This window comes from Branchiostoma floridae, chromosome 2 (genome assembly GCF_000003815.2).
Source record: "Branchiostoma floridae strain S238N-H82 chromosome 2, Bfl_VNyyK, whole genome shotgun sequence".
Lineage (NCBI taxonomy): Eukaryota > Metazoa > Chordata > Leptocardii > Amphioxiformes > Branchiostomatidae > Branchiostoma > Branchiostoma floridae.
This window is the reverse complement of record NC_049980.1, coordinates 28117098-28133368: the sequence shown is the minus strand read 5'-3', so window position 1 is coordinate 28133368 and position 16271 is coordinate 28117098. Positions and strand designations below refer to the sequence as shown.

Genomic DNA, 16271 nt, shown 5'->3' with positions numbered 1-16271 from the left:
TACAAACAAGAAATATTGTTTAAGTGGGATGAAGGCTGTTAATGTTTGTGGAGTTTAAGCTATAGGAAAGTTTGTCAAATTGGGTTTAGCAGGGACTGTCACCAGTTTGGAGTAAAACCTAAAAGCATGCAGAGCAGGGCAACCCGGGTCAAACAGCTCTCGTCGTGGCAGGGCCGCTTCAGAAAAGTTTGATGAGGGGCGACAGTAGCTGTTTTAGAGTTGTTCCAGCAGTTATAAAATATTTCATGCTAAATATCTGCTTTTACTGCAGACATCGGATCATACATACATATCTTTGCAATGTTGCCTAGCAATCTTGCCCATTAAATTAATTTTCACTAACAGCTGTCAACTTGAACTTTTCCTTCCAAGTTTTCAATATACCCAATATGCAAGTGACAGAGTTGACATTGAAGTAGTGTATAATTGTTCATAACATATTGATATTTGCAAGACCTGATAGAGGGTTTCCTGTGGCTTTAGACTGACTGTAGAGTAAAAAAAATCCTTTCCTGAACAGAATATACATTTGGTCAGTATGAAAAAATGCCACCGGAAAAGCTTTAATTTGCTCTTATTCTTCCCAATATAAAGCACCACAGTGCTGCTTATCGATGTCAGTAAGCGGCATGTAGAGGTCAATCCCCGAGTCTCGCCGAGTCTCCAGCCCCAAGTTTTCACCATGCTTAACCCTGACTCCTGCCGGCTGTGCCAGTAATGGCCTGGAAAATGGATTTAGAGCTGGTGTGGACCATTGCATTAAGTTGTGTGCTGCTCGGTTAGCCCTACCCCGAATCCGCCGGGTACATGTATTAAAGTATGTCCTCCATGTACGGGCAAGGAAACCAATTGAAAGTGGGATCAGCGGGGCTATTGGGTGCAGACATGCATTGAATCCCCAAGCGAATTGAGTTTCACGCCGCGCATTACATGCATTATTCCCAGTGTTTTCGCCCCTCGAAAAAATTCAATTGATGAGTAATTCAGGTAGCAGAACGGCCCCTGATCTCTTTTGAAGTCTGGCAGGGCCCAAACACACATCCAGGACATCAAGCTCCGAATATTTTGATAGAAATCAAGAGGCTGAAAGAAGTGCTGAAACAGGGGCAGGCGGGTCAAATATATTGGATTACGGCTATTAGCTGATCAGTGCAAATGCATCTGATTCCCCTAACTAAAATGATGCCAAGCGTGGCATGAACTGGCCCGAACGCAGGGGGCTTAAAAGCACAATTACCGTGCAATCAGAGCCGTGATATGAAGCATAAATCAGGTAGGGTCCCCCACAGATTGGGTTTCGGAGACGCGGCTCCTCCGGCTGGGAAGTACCATCTGCTACCTGCGCTGATGTGAGATGTGTTTGTTGATGAAAGGCCTGATCGAGATTGATGAGGTTCTGTCTGGCCGTCTGTCCGCCAGGGGTGTAAAATAAGCAGAATTATCAGCCCAATCTGGACCCCCATTGTCCCACATTGTGAGGCGCTGCCATTGAACCGGCCGTGGCCGTGAATGGCGCCGCGTTATGAAGTTGGGGGCAGATTGATATTACGAAATCGCGGTGTGGATTTTACCTCCCCATTCGGGGATCGAGTGGCCCGATGTGGTGGGGCGCTCTGTGTTGGGACATGTAAGTGGACCCCAGGAGTAAACACACAAATGGACAGACAACAATGCCCAGCAATGCTGCTGTGTCTAAGACGACATCCAAGTGCGTGTCAGCGCGGAGTGTAAAACCACGCAGGAGTGTAAACATATTTACTCCGGTAAATCGGATTACACGATGTCTGCCCACGGCCAAACTGGCCCAGACAATGTAACTCTCCGGCCTCGATAAGATCTGATTTCAGGCAATTAAAGCAGCACCACTCCCAGACATTCCTAAATCACCTCTCATACTTCTCCCTGCACCACTTATCTCTCCCAATATCGAGGATGGCTCGCCTAATGTACACGGTGCATCACCTGCGTACGCGCAGGCATTCTGTTTACTCTCCGCGAGACTTATCGTGTAAGATGCTGGTTAGAGATGGGCACTTCCTAGAGAGGTGCTAACTGGATGCACTCAAACTCGGTGGGAACAGGGCCCAGCCAGTGTTTAATGCCAGCACAACCGGGGTATTGTGATATGTGACATGGGGGGATTTATAATGTCCTAGTCAAGTCTGACTGCCTTAAACACTTTTAATCTTCCCCACGTCATTCCCAACATGATCCAGCACATGCAGGGAGATCAAATGTTAAAACGTCTGTGGACTGATGTCAAACTTCAAAGGGGAGCATACGTAACCCCCGGGCAGCCACGTTCATGGTTAATTAATAATAGCTTAAAAGAAATAGTGTGTAAAAGTGTAAAGATGGACATGCCTTGGCGTCATGTTTGTTTTCTTTGCCGAAGCCATGGCGAACATGTCTGGATGCGAGATACCAAACATTTGATGTTGGGCACGGAGAGGGGATCAGCGCACAGGTGCGGCCTTCGCCCCGCACAATGATGGGAATTAATTGAATCCGAAAAAAAGCTGGCATCAAAGCGCCTTTGGTCCTTTTTATTTGCTTGTGGAGGGAGTGCATCTTGAATGACAAAGGACGTGGGGGTACATTCGTATGAGCGCAAAAGGCCGAGGCACGTTGCAGGTGGACTGGGTAGTGATGTACGGCCAAGGTGATGGCAACAATAATGGAGAGCACCTGTCTTACAACCACCTTCTGACCCCTTTTAATCAACATTCCATCATCCCAATCCCAATTGCAACATTGAGCCGAGCAGCGGCATGGATAAATACCTGCGCTTTATGGCCGTCCTCGTCTGCCAGTCAACGGCACCCCGAGTAAAAGGAAATTGTACTGGCAGCAGGATATCAAATATATATGCTCGATGACCTCGGGAGATTAGGGTGGTAAAATTGATTCTGTGAATGAATGCTGCCTGTAGGTTTGATAACATGGCCCTCTGGGGAGTGCTCCGCGTGGTCGGATGAGGCATGATCGTCTGTAGCCACTTAGCCCCGGCCCGGAGATCGCTACATCAGCGGGAGGGGTACGGCCCCATCTGATAATAACAAAGGCTAAGCCGGGCCATGTCGATCATTAAGTTCACTTTCAGCTCGGGGGAATACATGAGATGACCACAGGAGGTTGTGGAATGGGAAACTCTTGCTCTTTGGCCAGTTACTAATGGAATCTGGGATGTGCTTACAATGTGGGCGCTAATGTTTTATCTTGGCATAAATGTATTCCCAACTTGATGAAACTTGCTGGCTACATGAGCAAAAGTTCAATTCTATAGCTGCACTGACTTAACTACTGAATTCATTTTAACTTAGGGCTTGTGTGAGTGAGTGAGTGAGTGAGTGTGTGTGAGTGAGTGAGTGAGTGAGTGAGTGAGTGAGTGAGTGAGTGAGTGAGTGAGTGAGTGAGTGAGTGAGTGAGTGAGTGAGTGAGTGAGTGAGTGAGTGAGTGAGTGCCTAAAATCCAAGTGGTTACAATTAGTACTGATTGGATCCATTGAATGTGGACGAAAAGTTGCTTTTTTTAAACCCAGATAACTGCATTTTTATTTTTTTACCAAAAATAGAACATCTTGAAGAGAGCTGTGCTACTGATACCATGCTCCATCTTTCAGCAGTTGATTCCTACCAATGATTACTTAATTGGGTTTTTTTTCCTATTTGGGCTCTCTTTGAAAAATGATTCTGTACTTTAACATAAGCAAGTTGTAACTTGTAGTTAAGTTTGAAAACAGAAGAGTTGTTAGAAATATTTCTGTAGAACTGTTGCAAACAGATACATGATGTAACTTGCAATTAGACCTCAGGCAAAAGGTCATATATAGAGACAAAAAGGTATATTGAGCCACCTGGTCCCGACATCTAATATATCGTCTTATCATCACCGACTGGAAAATTATATAGTTAAACAGCTTGGCCAGAAAATTACAGGTTTCGAACGACACATTGCTAACAAAGGGCCTGGCGGATTCAACACTGCATGACTGATATGTGATGGAGGTTAACACCGTTGTGAAACACAAACACACATGGATTACTGTACATCTACATCTGGGCAATTTTACACACTGTGGGGCAGCTGTGGTGCAACAGGTGGCTGGCTGACTGTGTCCTACCTGGGAAAAGGTTTCACCTTCCAAATGGATATTCTTAACTTTACATTTATAATCCTGGTCAATCTGTATCAGTCGCATTTACATTCAATATTCTAAGTTGTACTTGTAGGGATTTCAGCCATTTCAAGTAGATCACTAGATGATGCACAGATGGATACGCTTTCAAGGAATATGCTAGGAATATGCTAGGTTCCATAACATGCTCGAGGCTCTATTATCTTAGATGATAGATTCTTTGGAAACTTTCAATTAATTTTCATAGAATCTATCATCTAAGATGATGGAGCCTGGAGCAGCATATTCCTTGAAAAGTGTAGGGACAAAAATTTAACTTGCAATGGCAAAATCAATGTACATCTTTTCATTTCTGTATTTGTACATACCAGCTGTAAAAACAACAGTTGTGGATTATGAAACTTAAGGCTGGTACAGTAGTAGCCTGAGATCAAGCCCTGTTTAGCTCCAGTGCTTTCCAACTGTCTTGCTTTCAAACTGGAGTGTGGATTGGGGCAGACTATTGCTTGACAAGGTTGAATCTCAAGCTAACATGTCAATCTACCCAAGGAGGCTTTTATCTTTACGAAAACTCTGTATCTGTGTCTGTCATTGTCAGTTGACATACTTACCCACGACAGGGTTATACCGCCCCTTATGGGGTGACATACCCTTTCGCTGGCTGATTACAAGACGAGGGATGCACCAGGTCTTCCGTCCGGGTGAATCTGTATCTGTATCTGTACCTCCTTCGTTTACCAGCCTTGATTCAGGGTTAGGGGGCATAGGAGATGTAGTAGACAGAAATACTCACTGTGTTCTAAGGGTAAAAGCAGCACTTGTGATGGAGGACGGCAGGTTGAGACCCTTGGTGATCTCCCGCCAGAGTTTCTTGTTGATGACCTCCACGAGGCCCCCTCTCTCCACCACCAGGTTGAACAGCTGGTAGAGATCTAGGGTCTGCTTGGCCATGATGGGGATACGATTTACCGGCGTCCCTGGAAGAGAGGAGAATACAGTGTGAATACAGGAGTCAGATTTATGGTAATGTAGCATTCCTGCCATGTAACTGTTTATTGATTTTGTTGAACAAGTTGTTTAAAATTAGATACTTGGGGAATAAATCTTTAGAAGTATAAAGAAACCTGGGTGAAGACTTCAATGTTGCTTTGAGCTGAAACGATCGGTATAGAACCCAGTTCTCATTGATAAAAAAGGTGCACGACAATTGACTTTCAACTAAAAAAAAGTTTGAATATGTTCACATTCACAAAATGATGATATAGCTATCTGTCTGCATATAAATACTGGTACCAATCAATCAATCAATCAATCCATTCATTCAGTCGACACATCAGTAAAACAAGACAAATCTTGACAAAAACATTATCATGTTTGTGACCTTAGAAGAAAATACTCGGATATTCTTATCACCAAGAATTTTCATGCCCGTAGCCAGGGGGGGTTCGGGGGGTTCGGAAGAACCCCCCCACACGCTTAAAGGTCCGCTTTTTCAGGCTCAAAGGTCCACTTTTTCATGTCCAAGATTTTTTTTCAAAGGCATGACTGACATGCATTTTTCACTTATAGACATTTCATTCAATTTTACTGAGTCTATCAGCAAAATTTGCTCCAGAAAGTGCAGGAAATGGCTTTTCAGAGGGTCGAGATTTCAAAATTCGCCCGGACCTCATTGCGACGCCTCTCGCCTTTGGTGTCGGACATGGTGAAAATATGTCGGGGGAGTCGGCCTCAAAGACTTATGCCAAAAGTCTTCTGTTTTTTTAATAGAAATTCCATTAAACTTAGCCAGCGAATTTTGCCCGTCATAATGCAGGAAATGGCGTTTCAGAGGGTCAAGATTTCAATTTTCTCCGGGGGAGCATGCCCCCGGACCCCCCTAGGCAGCTCACGCCTTCGGCGTGAGTCTCGCGCCTGCGGCGCTCGATGGTCCAGCAAGTACTAAAAAGAACCCCCCCAACCAAAATCCTGGCTACGGGCATGATTTTTAACCTACTACAGTACAAAAGTATTATAAATTTACCACGAAGGAAGAAACCACAAAGTCAAAAATCATGATTTCACACATGAAAAGGATCAAGTACTACATTTTCCGACGTAAAACATTACTGCCCATCATTACATTGTAACAGGTTGATCTGAAAACTGGGTTTCTGAAAAGTGGCCAAAGGCATAATCAGAGTTTGGAGTGACCCCCCTCCCGACCCCCCGGTATTTAGGTTCATTCATTAGCTAACTCTCCGGTACAGCAATGGAACTGGGGTCAAATACATCATTAAGTTTACTAAAATGTTGATTCGCCTCCAAGCTGTTGTAACAACGATCTAAAGCGGTGAAACACCGATAGAACTGGACAAGTCCACAACTTTTCACCTCCAAAAATGCGCCATCTTGTCTTGGGAGAATATTGCCGGCCTTAATAAGTTGAATTAAGTGCCTCGAAATTTGAATATCTATTACAAACCGGCGAAAGATGATGCCCAAAACGATAAATCACAGTAAAATTTCCACTCTCTAAATATTAGTTGGTACCCAGTTTTTGGACAAAAATGAAATATTGAAGTGAAAAGTGAAAAATTAAATCAGGCGTAAATAATGATCTGTCATACGGCACCTACAAATTTGGCGGGAAAGGATGGATACTGCCGGGCAGTTCAGCCGGCACTCCTGTCAGAAATTCTGTCACAATCTAATCTGTGAACAAAGAAAGGTTTGTCCGAGCTTTCATTCACAGTTTAGTGGTGCTTCTGGGTGATGTGTTTCTACTTTCTATAGTTTTCTGAATGTCAGGGATTCAGATGAAACGTTGCATCCATCCTTTCGATCATTTCAGTCACGGCATGGCATGTGTTGACATGATAAATGATGATGTCATTGAAAATTCTGCTGCACGTCAACGCAATATTTAACCCTTTCTAGTCTTATAATAGCATTCATGTGATGTATTCAGCATTCATGTGATATTTTATTGATAGATTGTTTTGTTATTAAACGGTGTCTTAGTTTGTACTCATTTGTTTAGCAAATCATGACCTAAATCATGATATAGACTGATCACTGGCAACTATATATGAATGAACTGTTATCAAAATGTAACGGTTACATTAAACGTTAGCCACTTAAGTCAGTTCTATAACTTGAATCACTGTTTTATACGACAGACCGAATGTTTCTTTTGCTTTTCCAGGTATCTGCTGCTGTCTTTCAGGTCTTTGATATCTGTTTCAGCATATATCTATGAAAACAATATCTTATGATATTTGGAGTGTCGAAAGTATGTCACATGAAGAAAGAAGATCAGGACACAACAGGCTGAAGCCTTCTCTCCTAGATGTGGTATAAAGGTATAAAGGTACAATATTACATAATGTCTTGGCTGCTTCTGTCCACAGTAAACGGTAGGGTAGTACATGATGAATGAAGGCTCAGGCAATAACAGTCACCTAACATAGGGACTGCAAGCCAACACAAAGCGGGCACAGTCGGCACGTTTTGCACATAAATGTACCGCCATTCATCTCGCCCATTGTAACATGCACACTTCCACTTCCCCTGTATGGTGCCATACAAAAGTCTGTACACTGTAGGGAGAGTCAGAGGTGAGGGTGTGGAGTATGTTCCAAGGGCCTGTCACCTTTGTGTGTACAGTAAAACTGTTCATGCTGTTTTTTTCAATGGTATCAGACATTTTAATGTAGATCTACCTGACATCATGATTGTAGACATGTACACATGTACATGTGGATCAAGCTCATCAGTATGTGACATATAATGATATAGGGACAACAGTCTTATTTACTTAATGAAGATTAACTTGATCGATTTTACTGTACTTATAGAAAATTGAGATGAAAATGCACCTATATTCAATTTGAAATATTGAATATTTCATATCAGCAGCTAAGGTTCAAGCACTGAGTCAAACTGACCATGCCAAATGGTCCGACCTTTTGGCGCAGCAGTTAGCAATATTGTAAGCTGCTGGGTTTGAATCCCTGGAGCCAGGAGACTGTTTCTACTCGCCCCTGTGAACATGTGTTTTAGGACAGCTAATGATTTTTGATGACCAGCTAAATGACTAGCCTTTTCTAAGATTGCTGATCTTTGTCCTGCCTTTTTAAAACTATGAAAAGGATGCCTTAAAACATTTGAATAGGGTCAGAGGGTAAACAGACTGTGTCTTTAGCTTGCAGGACTCTTTCTGAAGCTATGCTACAAGATGAAGCAGCATTCAGAGTGTCCTGTTGCATCTTCTGAGCTTGTAACTGTCAATCAGGCAGCTGCACAACAATAACACTGGAGAGTGCAAACATGGTTAATCATAACCAGAACAACAGATAAGCTGCAGATCTGGATTATCCTGTCAATTTTGTGCAGTGTGATATTTTGTTGTATATGCACACCGTCCTTACTTCAGCCACATTCCTAATGCCTGGAGTGGCAATCATTTTTATTGTCTATATGTCCTTGGAGAAGGATTCGATGTATTCTACAGCAAAATCAGCTTTTCATCTTGTACTTTTGTGCTTATGTTGAGCCTACATATATTTGCTGTGTCAAGGTATGATGACTTCTTGTCATTCTTTAATGCAGGAAGTTATCAGAGGATGATCCCGACTTGTCAACAGCCATCACATCCTTGTGGAGTCTCAGATTTGGGTGCCTAAAACTGTCTAAATGGGCCTGAGTTGACAGGAGCTGACCCAGGGTCAATCGCAGACAAAGGCAAACATCCACCTCGGGTAATTAATTTGAATTGAATCACTGCGCCAAATCTCCACTTTAGTATGAGTCATATGGCCCCAGGGGAGTGTGGAGATATTCATGGCTGCCCTTTCTGTCAGAGATTACGACGGTATTTTGGCAAAAGGGTGTTACTTTGCACTCCATTTTCTGGTATTACCGCTGCATAAAACACCATTGTGATAGGCAGATGGAGAGAATATACATGTAATTCGGGCTTTAATGTTGCTAAATGTGGGTCATTCTGATATGCTAGGCTGATAAGCTGGCATCGTCGTTAAAGCCTCAACCCTTCAAGCCCAATCGTTTTCACCTGGTTTCTCATACATAATATCCTAAAGCTGTGAGGACAGATTTGAAATGTCAACGGATACATCATTCCAGTTATGCCCATGATACTGTATAATTAATGTTGTCCTCAGAAACGTGCTGCGTCCTAATCACAGGAAAGGGAGGATTATGAAGTAAGGTCAAGCTCTAAGCTGCATAAAGAACAGACAAGCAATGAAACCTGTCACAATATACAATGGACATGTATCAAGAAGAGTTCTAGTTCAGTTTTGATTCTCCCGGGTCACATACTGCACATGTATTCCCAGGCCAGCTAACTCCCCAGGCATGTTATCTGTCTTTTTGACCAATTTCTGCTATTTTTCCAACAAGGTATGGACACTGGTGGAGACTAAGTCAGTACACCAAATGTACAGAGAGCTTAAGTGAAACCACAGTAAAAACAACACGGCAACAATGTATAAGGTATCCTCCAATGATAGTCACAGACACCCCACATAGGGGTCTTATTTATGGCGAAACAACCAAAGAAATCTCCCCATCCTGTGTATAATGCTTTCACTTCCCCTCCTCAGTCCAGGTGTGACCGGTGTTCAAAAAAGGAAGCCCCAGAGCACAAAAATGCCGCGAAGGCTGGTCCATTATAATGGATGGTTTGTATCGACACCTGGTAATCCCATCTCACAACACAAGGAACATGCCTCACTTCATTGAAATCACATTTATGAAGGACAGAGTGGGCTTTAATCAACTGAAACATGACACTGATTAAACATGTAGGGATCAGGACTCCCTCATAAGCAGCAAAGCATGACTGCCAGAATGACAAGGCACACAAAGGCCCTCGCCACAGGTGGATAGAGGAATTCCCAGACGAATTAGGCGACATAGATTTAATTTAAGGTTTGTCAGCGACTGGGTTCACGTAATTGATGCAGACCGACAAGCGCTAATGAAAAGTGCATGTCCTGCCAAACTGTGAAGTGCTCTTAGGGTCAGCTCCTTGGATATCGTAAATGAGCCTGTGTCAGAAATATTTCAACAAAGATTAATGAAATGAAAGGGCTTTTGCTTTCATTTGGGACATCAAGAAAAAGAAACTCTAAAACTTTTTTACAGAAGATTCTTACAGATGCTCAATCTCCATGAAAAATTCATTTAAGTGTAACTTGATCAAAAAGGTTCCTCCTTGCCACCATTTCTTTAGGAGTCTGTCTATAGATGACAGAAAAGTTCATGCATTCTGGACACCTAACCCAGAATGAGATCACCTTGGCTTGCATGTAAGAATGTGTGGATCCACTAAGAGCCGTCAGACCGAGACTGTTGTATGCCCAGCATATGCATCTGCTGTATGGCTGACTGGCTTCTGTTGTATTGCCAATCAGAGTGGCATTCCGTGATCACAGGTCTCACTCCTATGTGAAAACAGTCAACCTTGGCTAAATCTGGCCCCCTCAGAAGGCTCCTGTTTTGCTGGGGATTTTCCATGACATGTTTTCAACTGTAGCACATTCATCCATCACTTAACACAATTAACCCCTTATTCATCTTACATATAGTAACATATAATGTTACATTGAATTCATTCCAAATAGAATATCCTTAAGTGTAACGTGTTTTTCAAAGTTATGTGTTAAGTTATACAAGTATACATCTATATGTATTGAAATGTGTATTAAAATCATTTTATGGCATTCTGTGGCCGGGTACATCAACTGTGATTTTATTTATAAGTCTTTGTCTTTTCTTATATATTTGATGATGAGTCTACTATTTTCAATAAGTAGAAGTGCTACCGTTAGCAGTACCGTGCATGTATGTCTGCACGTTTATTCATGGCAGAGAAGAGTGACACTGAGGTGGATAGAGTAAGAAGTGTGGAAAACTGATGTCAATAGCCCGAGCCGAGCTAAAAGCTGATATAAAGTCATCTGGCGTGTTGCATCATCGGGTTTATGTCCTATCATTCCCTTCTATTTATTTTTAGAATCTCCTTATCACAGAATACAACCCGAGCCATAAAAGCTGAATTTAGATCCATTGAAAGGATTGAAATATGGATCAATACTCCAGGTTGTGATTACCCGGCATCAAGCGCCATCAAAGCTGTCCCAGGCAACGATGATTGTTGGAAATTCCACTTAATGTAGAATCTTGCTTTTATTCCTGTTAGTATTAGGCCAGATGCAGAAATTGTACTCTCAGTTTGGGCCATGTATAAATTTAGGCGACAGGACCGGGAATAAATATTAGTCCTGTAATAGCTCAACACTGGGCTTTGCCAATATCGCTCCACGGCCAAATAGGCAAATTCCCCGGAGATCCTATATACTACCACATTTGATCAAACATTTAGAAAGGGCCTGACCCCTGTGTTGTACTAATGTACTGTTGCCCCAAACCATTATCTGATGGGATCCTTATGCTAGATAAATGGAAGGCCATACATTGACTTGTTTCTTTCTTCCACTACCAGGGGAGGCATGCAAAAAGCCACTCAAATGGAGAGATAAAACAACTTGTGGCCAATCAATCTCTCTTGAAATGAAAGGGGAAAATCAGACAGCAGTAGATTGTCTTCCTTTCTGGCGCAATTTGATTTACCGTCTTATTTCCTATGGGGTGGAAGGGTTAGAAGCAGGAGATAACTTTTCCGAATCAATTTTCTCTTCCAGGTATCTTTTGATCAAAGGCAAGGGCAATGTGGAGGTAAGTAAGGTTAGAGTGTTGAGGGTCATAGTTGTTAACGGTGGCGATATGTTTCCATGCTCCGCTGGCTGTTGAAAATGCTGACGTTTGTCTATCTTTTCAATTCAGTTTTTCAAAGATGTATTGAGTCTCGTAATTAAAATCTGAGTTTGTATACTCATGAGAGTTCTGAGCAACCAGTTTGCAGGATGGTGTATGCTTGTGTTTGATTTATTTAGCGGACAACTTCTGTCTGTGCACTTAGTCTACACTATGTATTCTCATGGAGAGGACCAAAGTTCTGAACATCTTGTGCGCTCTAACAGTGTCATCAATTATTCCTCCATTTCCAGATAGAGCCATCGTGCCCCAGGCCTTGCGTTGAAGAAATTGCTTCTACTATGTGACTCGGTGTCCGCAATTTTCTCCCCTAATCATTTAATGTGGCACTACAAGACTGCATGCCTGTGCCATCCCGCGCAAACCAAGTCAGTCCTCTCTCCATCCGTGTACCAAGTTGTCCGGAGTTCATTCAGATCTGGCCCTTCCCGCCGTCCTGTATCTGTTCTGATCCACCCAATTAGCCCTGATGGAATGCGGAGAGCCTGGGAGTCAGCGGGGAGTGTGGGGGGAAATTGATTGCCCAGAACTTCAAGGACAGGCAAAATGAAGGGTGAAATGAAGAGAAGAATGGTACCAGCGAATCCCCGGCTTTGATCAGATGAATTATCTGGGGTGTACATGTTGACTATCAGCGTGATCTAAGCCATCAAATGCAGACTTAATTACACACGTCAGAAAGTCTTAATGGAAGAAGAGAGGGGCAGAGCCCCCTATAAATGGAGTAGGCGTTTTATGCCCGGAATGCTATCTAAGATGCAAGGCAATCAGGCATGTGTGTAGATGAGCTTTGTCTCCCTCTCGCTGAGTCTCCCTCTCTCTCTCGGCATGAAGACATCCCCGATGTCTATCTGAATGGCCTGGTCGGCCGGGAGACAGTGCTGATACCGAGCCATCAGATAAGGCGATCTCGGGCGCACATACATACATACATACACACCGTACATCGCTCAGCCTGAAAGTAATCAAATATGAGTCTAATTACCTGCGCGTTGGCTTTATCTCAGCAAACAGGTATCTCCCCAGCACACCTTATCACGATAGCCGGGGAAAATTGGCCCTGGCTTGGTCTGATTCAATCCACAAAAGAGGGCCCCATTTGCGCTATTGTGGGAGGCGGAGAAAGGAGCCATTGTTGAGGGGGAAATTATCGCCGAGTCCGCGTTTTAGATATCAAATGAAATGAAGTGGTGGGAATTTGGTTGAATCAACGCACTCAGGTGAGCAGTAACGCGGTGGAAGTGGGTGCGCTGGCATGTGTACTGGGCGAGCCGTGGCGGCCAGCGTGAAATCTGTGCATGGACGTGGTTGCCGGTGTTAAATGCTTTTATCTTGTAGGCTTTCCTTTACATGTGTTTCCGCGACTTCCACACTAGGCGTGTACAGGGGATTGCATTACACATAAGATACGAGTTATTGATTACGACGCTTAACGTTTATGCACATCATGTTAAAAATAAAACTTGATAAACATTCATAATCGCGTGAAGCGCTTTCATCAATGTTAAGTTGTTAAAAAGTCACTATTATCCCAATTATACCTGCACCAAAACCTACTTACAGGACGCATGAATAGTTCAAACTATCATATGACTTTCTATGATTTTTTAGTAAAAACGTAAACGAATTTTCCCGTCGCTGGAACGTACGCATTTGACCATTCTGTACGTTGCCTGGTGATGTTTACCTTTCGTATTGAGACACGAGTGCAACACGATCACCGACATTCACATTGGACATTGTACAGGTGTATATACAGAGCCCTTGCCTCGTCATTTGTCTTGACCATAGATCGGTCGGTGTACACGATGTAATGTGTGGGAGACCCCTACTCCCGCGCCCCTGCTCTGTGTGGTCTGCCGTCGTGTTTATTCCCCCGACATGCACATGCACAGGATCCATTGGTGCAGTCATATTACGCTCAAGCCCGGTAGCGACAACCTGCCAACAAGCAATTTGTCATAGACCGCAGGCCCCTCCCCGCGAGTTGAGGACTCCCTCTGGGCCTACTGGTGACTAATCTGTGCACCATGCACAACTAGGAGTGATTGTGGTAGGAACAAGGCCCCGGTAGTTGTGTTAATTACCTCTTTGGTAAGATCCTATCGAGTAACAACAAGACAACAATCTGTTTGTTGCTCCTCCATTAAGTAAACATCTTGAGGCTGCAGAGGCAGCGGAGATGTGGTTACTGAGGCAAATGTCGGAATCGTACAAACTGGTTATGGGCCAGCAGTACAAGCGACCCAGTACAAAAAGAAAAGGCCAGAAAAAGTGTATTATGAGGACCAAAAGAAAGACGATATTAAAGGGTCCAGAGAGCATGCTATGGGGACTACAAACGAGTGAAACATTTACCAGAGAACTTAGCTAACTAGTCAGAGCATAATAACTTTTGCGCTAACCCTTGATATAACTTCTAAGTACGATAGAGAATATTGGAAGCCAATCTTTGTGAAAACTTCAACTCTTTATAGCAAGAGGATGTATGATTCTTTCTCACATCATTTACCTACTATTTTGTTTGTCCAGGGGAGGCAACATTTACAGAGGTGAGCAATCCCCTGTTTTGGCTCCCCTAGCATTGTGATGGTAAGATTTAATTAACAAATAATCAAACAAATGTATGACATAACTTTTAATGTTTCAGGTCGTTTGTATACTATGTATTGTTTTTTTTAGCTACCAAAATATTCTGGTGGAGACTTGGAGGAGACAGTAGATTCATAGAAGGTGCGCAGTCTCCAGAAGTATCATATGATGTCATGTTGCGAGCTGAGGCAATACGAAACAGGTGTCTTCGAGTTACAGGGCATTTCGTCTGACCTGTACGTTCTGTTATCTATTCTACTTGTACTTTGATTTGTACTATGAATTATTGCCGTTTGTTTATTGTCGTGACCGTATCATGTGCTGGAAGCTGCATAATATAAGAATGTTCCCATCCGTCTATTTGAACTGTTTAATTACAGATGACATCAACCAAACCGGACAAGGCCCGATTTGATCCAATTCGCTGATCGCAAAATTTTCAAACTGAGCACAAGTATTTAAAGTGACAAATCCATGATAAAACGTAACAACCTCGTAATGTTACCCGTAATATGTGGCGTGTTAGTCTCTTTTCGGGTTAACGTACTAAATCAGATATTTTAAATATCTAAAATGCATGCTTTAAGGTAAATAGTTTTAAAAATATCAGGCTACTGTGCATGTACGTGTGTACTAGTATCAATGCCACGAGGAGGAGTGTAGAAGTCACTGTTGCGTTTCTCTGCCACAAAGTCGTCCCCAGCCTCCGACAAAGCAGGTGAATCCAATACAATCACATGGTCAGTTTAAGTTGTAATGTAGCACATTTGTCTTCGCCATTTCCGAGCCGGCCCGAGTACAAAGGAGCCTCGAATGTGCCAGCGGAGACCAGGTGATTGACGTTTTGCCCAGGAAGGTTAATGCACGGGGTGACCCGAACATGTGTTGTGGCAGGGAGCGGGCAAAGTGAATTCTACCCTTAACCATTTCCAATTTACTATACAAGCCCGAGCTGAATTATGCCGCTCTCTTCAGCCACAAATTTTGCCCCCAGGGATGATATGCTTAATGTGGCTTATGAGCTCTTATAAAAAGTGACCGTACAGGTTTTTCACGGGGCCAGGATAGTAATTTATTCTCCATTTGACGCGGAGTCTTCATGTTGGGGCGCCAATCTGAATGATAGCGTGATCGCCTCGGGAAAGATTGCACTGAAATAACATCCACTAGGTATTAACTCTGGAGTTATTGGCCATTATTGCGACTTCCCCGCATTGTCTACTGGTAAATTAATAGGAAGGGCGGTAATTAAGATTTGGGTGGGCCGAGATGCGACGATTAAAGTGAAAATTCTTTGCCGTCATTAGGCATGAAACAAGCGCCTACATGAAATGTGCTGTGCAGGCAGCCCCTTTGTGTCGCCGTTTTTCTCGCAGTTGATTATAAAGGATGCAATTGCATTATCGTAGGGCCCCATCATAGAGAAGCAGTTATAGCATGCAGGTGTGGCATCAAATGTCAACCTTTGTATTAAGGTAGGGTGTAGTGGGAGGGGGGGGGGGGGGGCAATCACACTCGTAATCTATGGGCCAGCGTTCGTATCAGCAACGTATCCGGTTGTTCTTTTATATCAATATGTTGACTTATTCCTATCTATAGATTTTCATAAATGTCTGTTTATATATACTGTAAGTAGTTGTTATAGACCTTACAAAGTCGCTGTACTTTTGTTGTGTCAATAAAGACATTTCTATCA

The 16271-nt window shown here is 43.1% G+C and overlaps 1 protein-coding gene across 4 annotated transcripts in view; it reads right to left on the bottom strand.

The window, feature by feature from the left end:
- Nucleotides 1-16271, bottom strand: part of LOC118409288 (AT-rich interactive domain-containing protein 3A-like) — a 52351-nt gene that overhangs the window by 19014 nt on the left and 17066 nt on the right. For all 4 annotated transcript variants that reach the window (XM_035810180.1, XM_035810183.1, XM_035810184.1 and 1 more), the window contains one exon: nt 4932-5115. In XM_035810180.1, coding sequence (XP_035666073.1) covers nt 4932-5115 — 184 coding nt within the window. The remainder of the gene's footprint in view (nt 1-4931; nt 5116-16271) is intronic.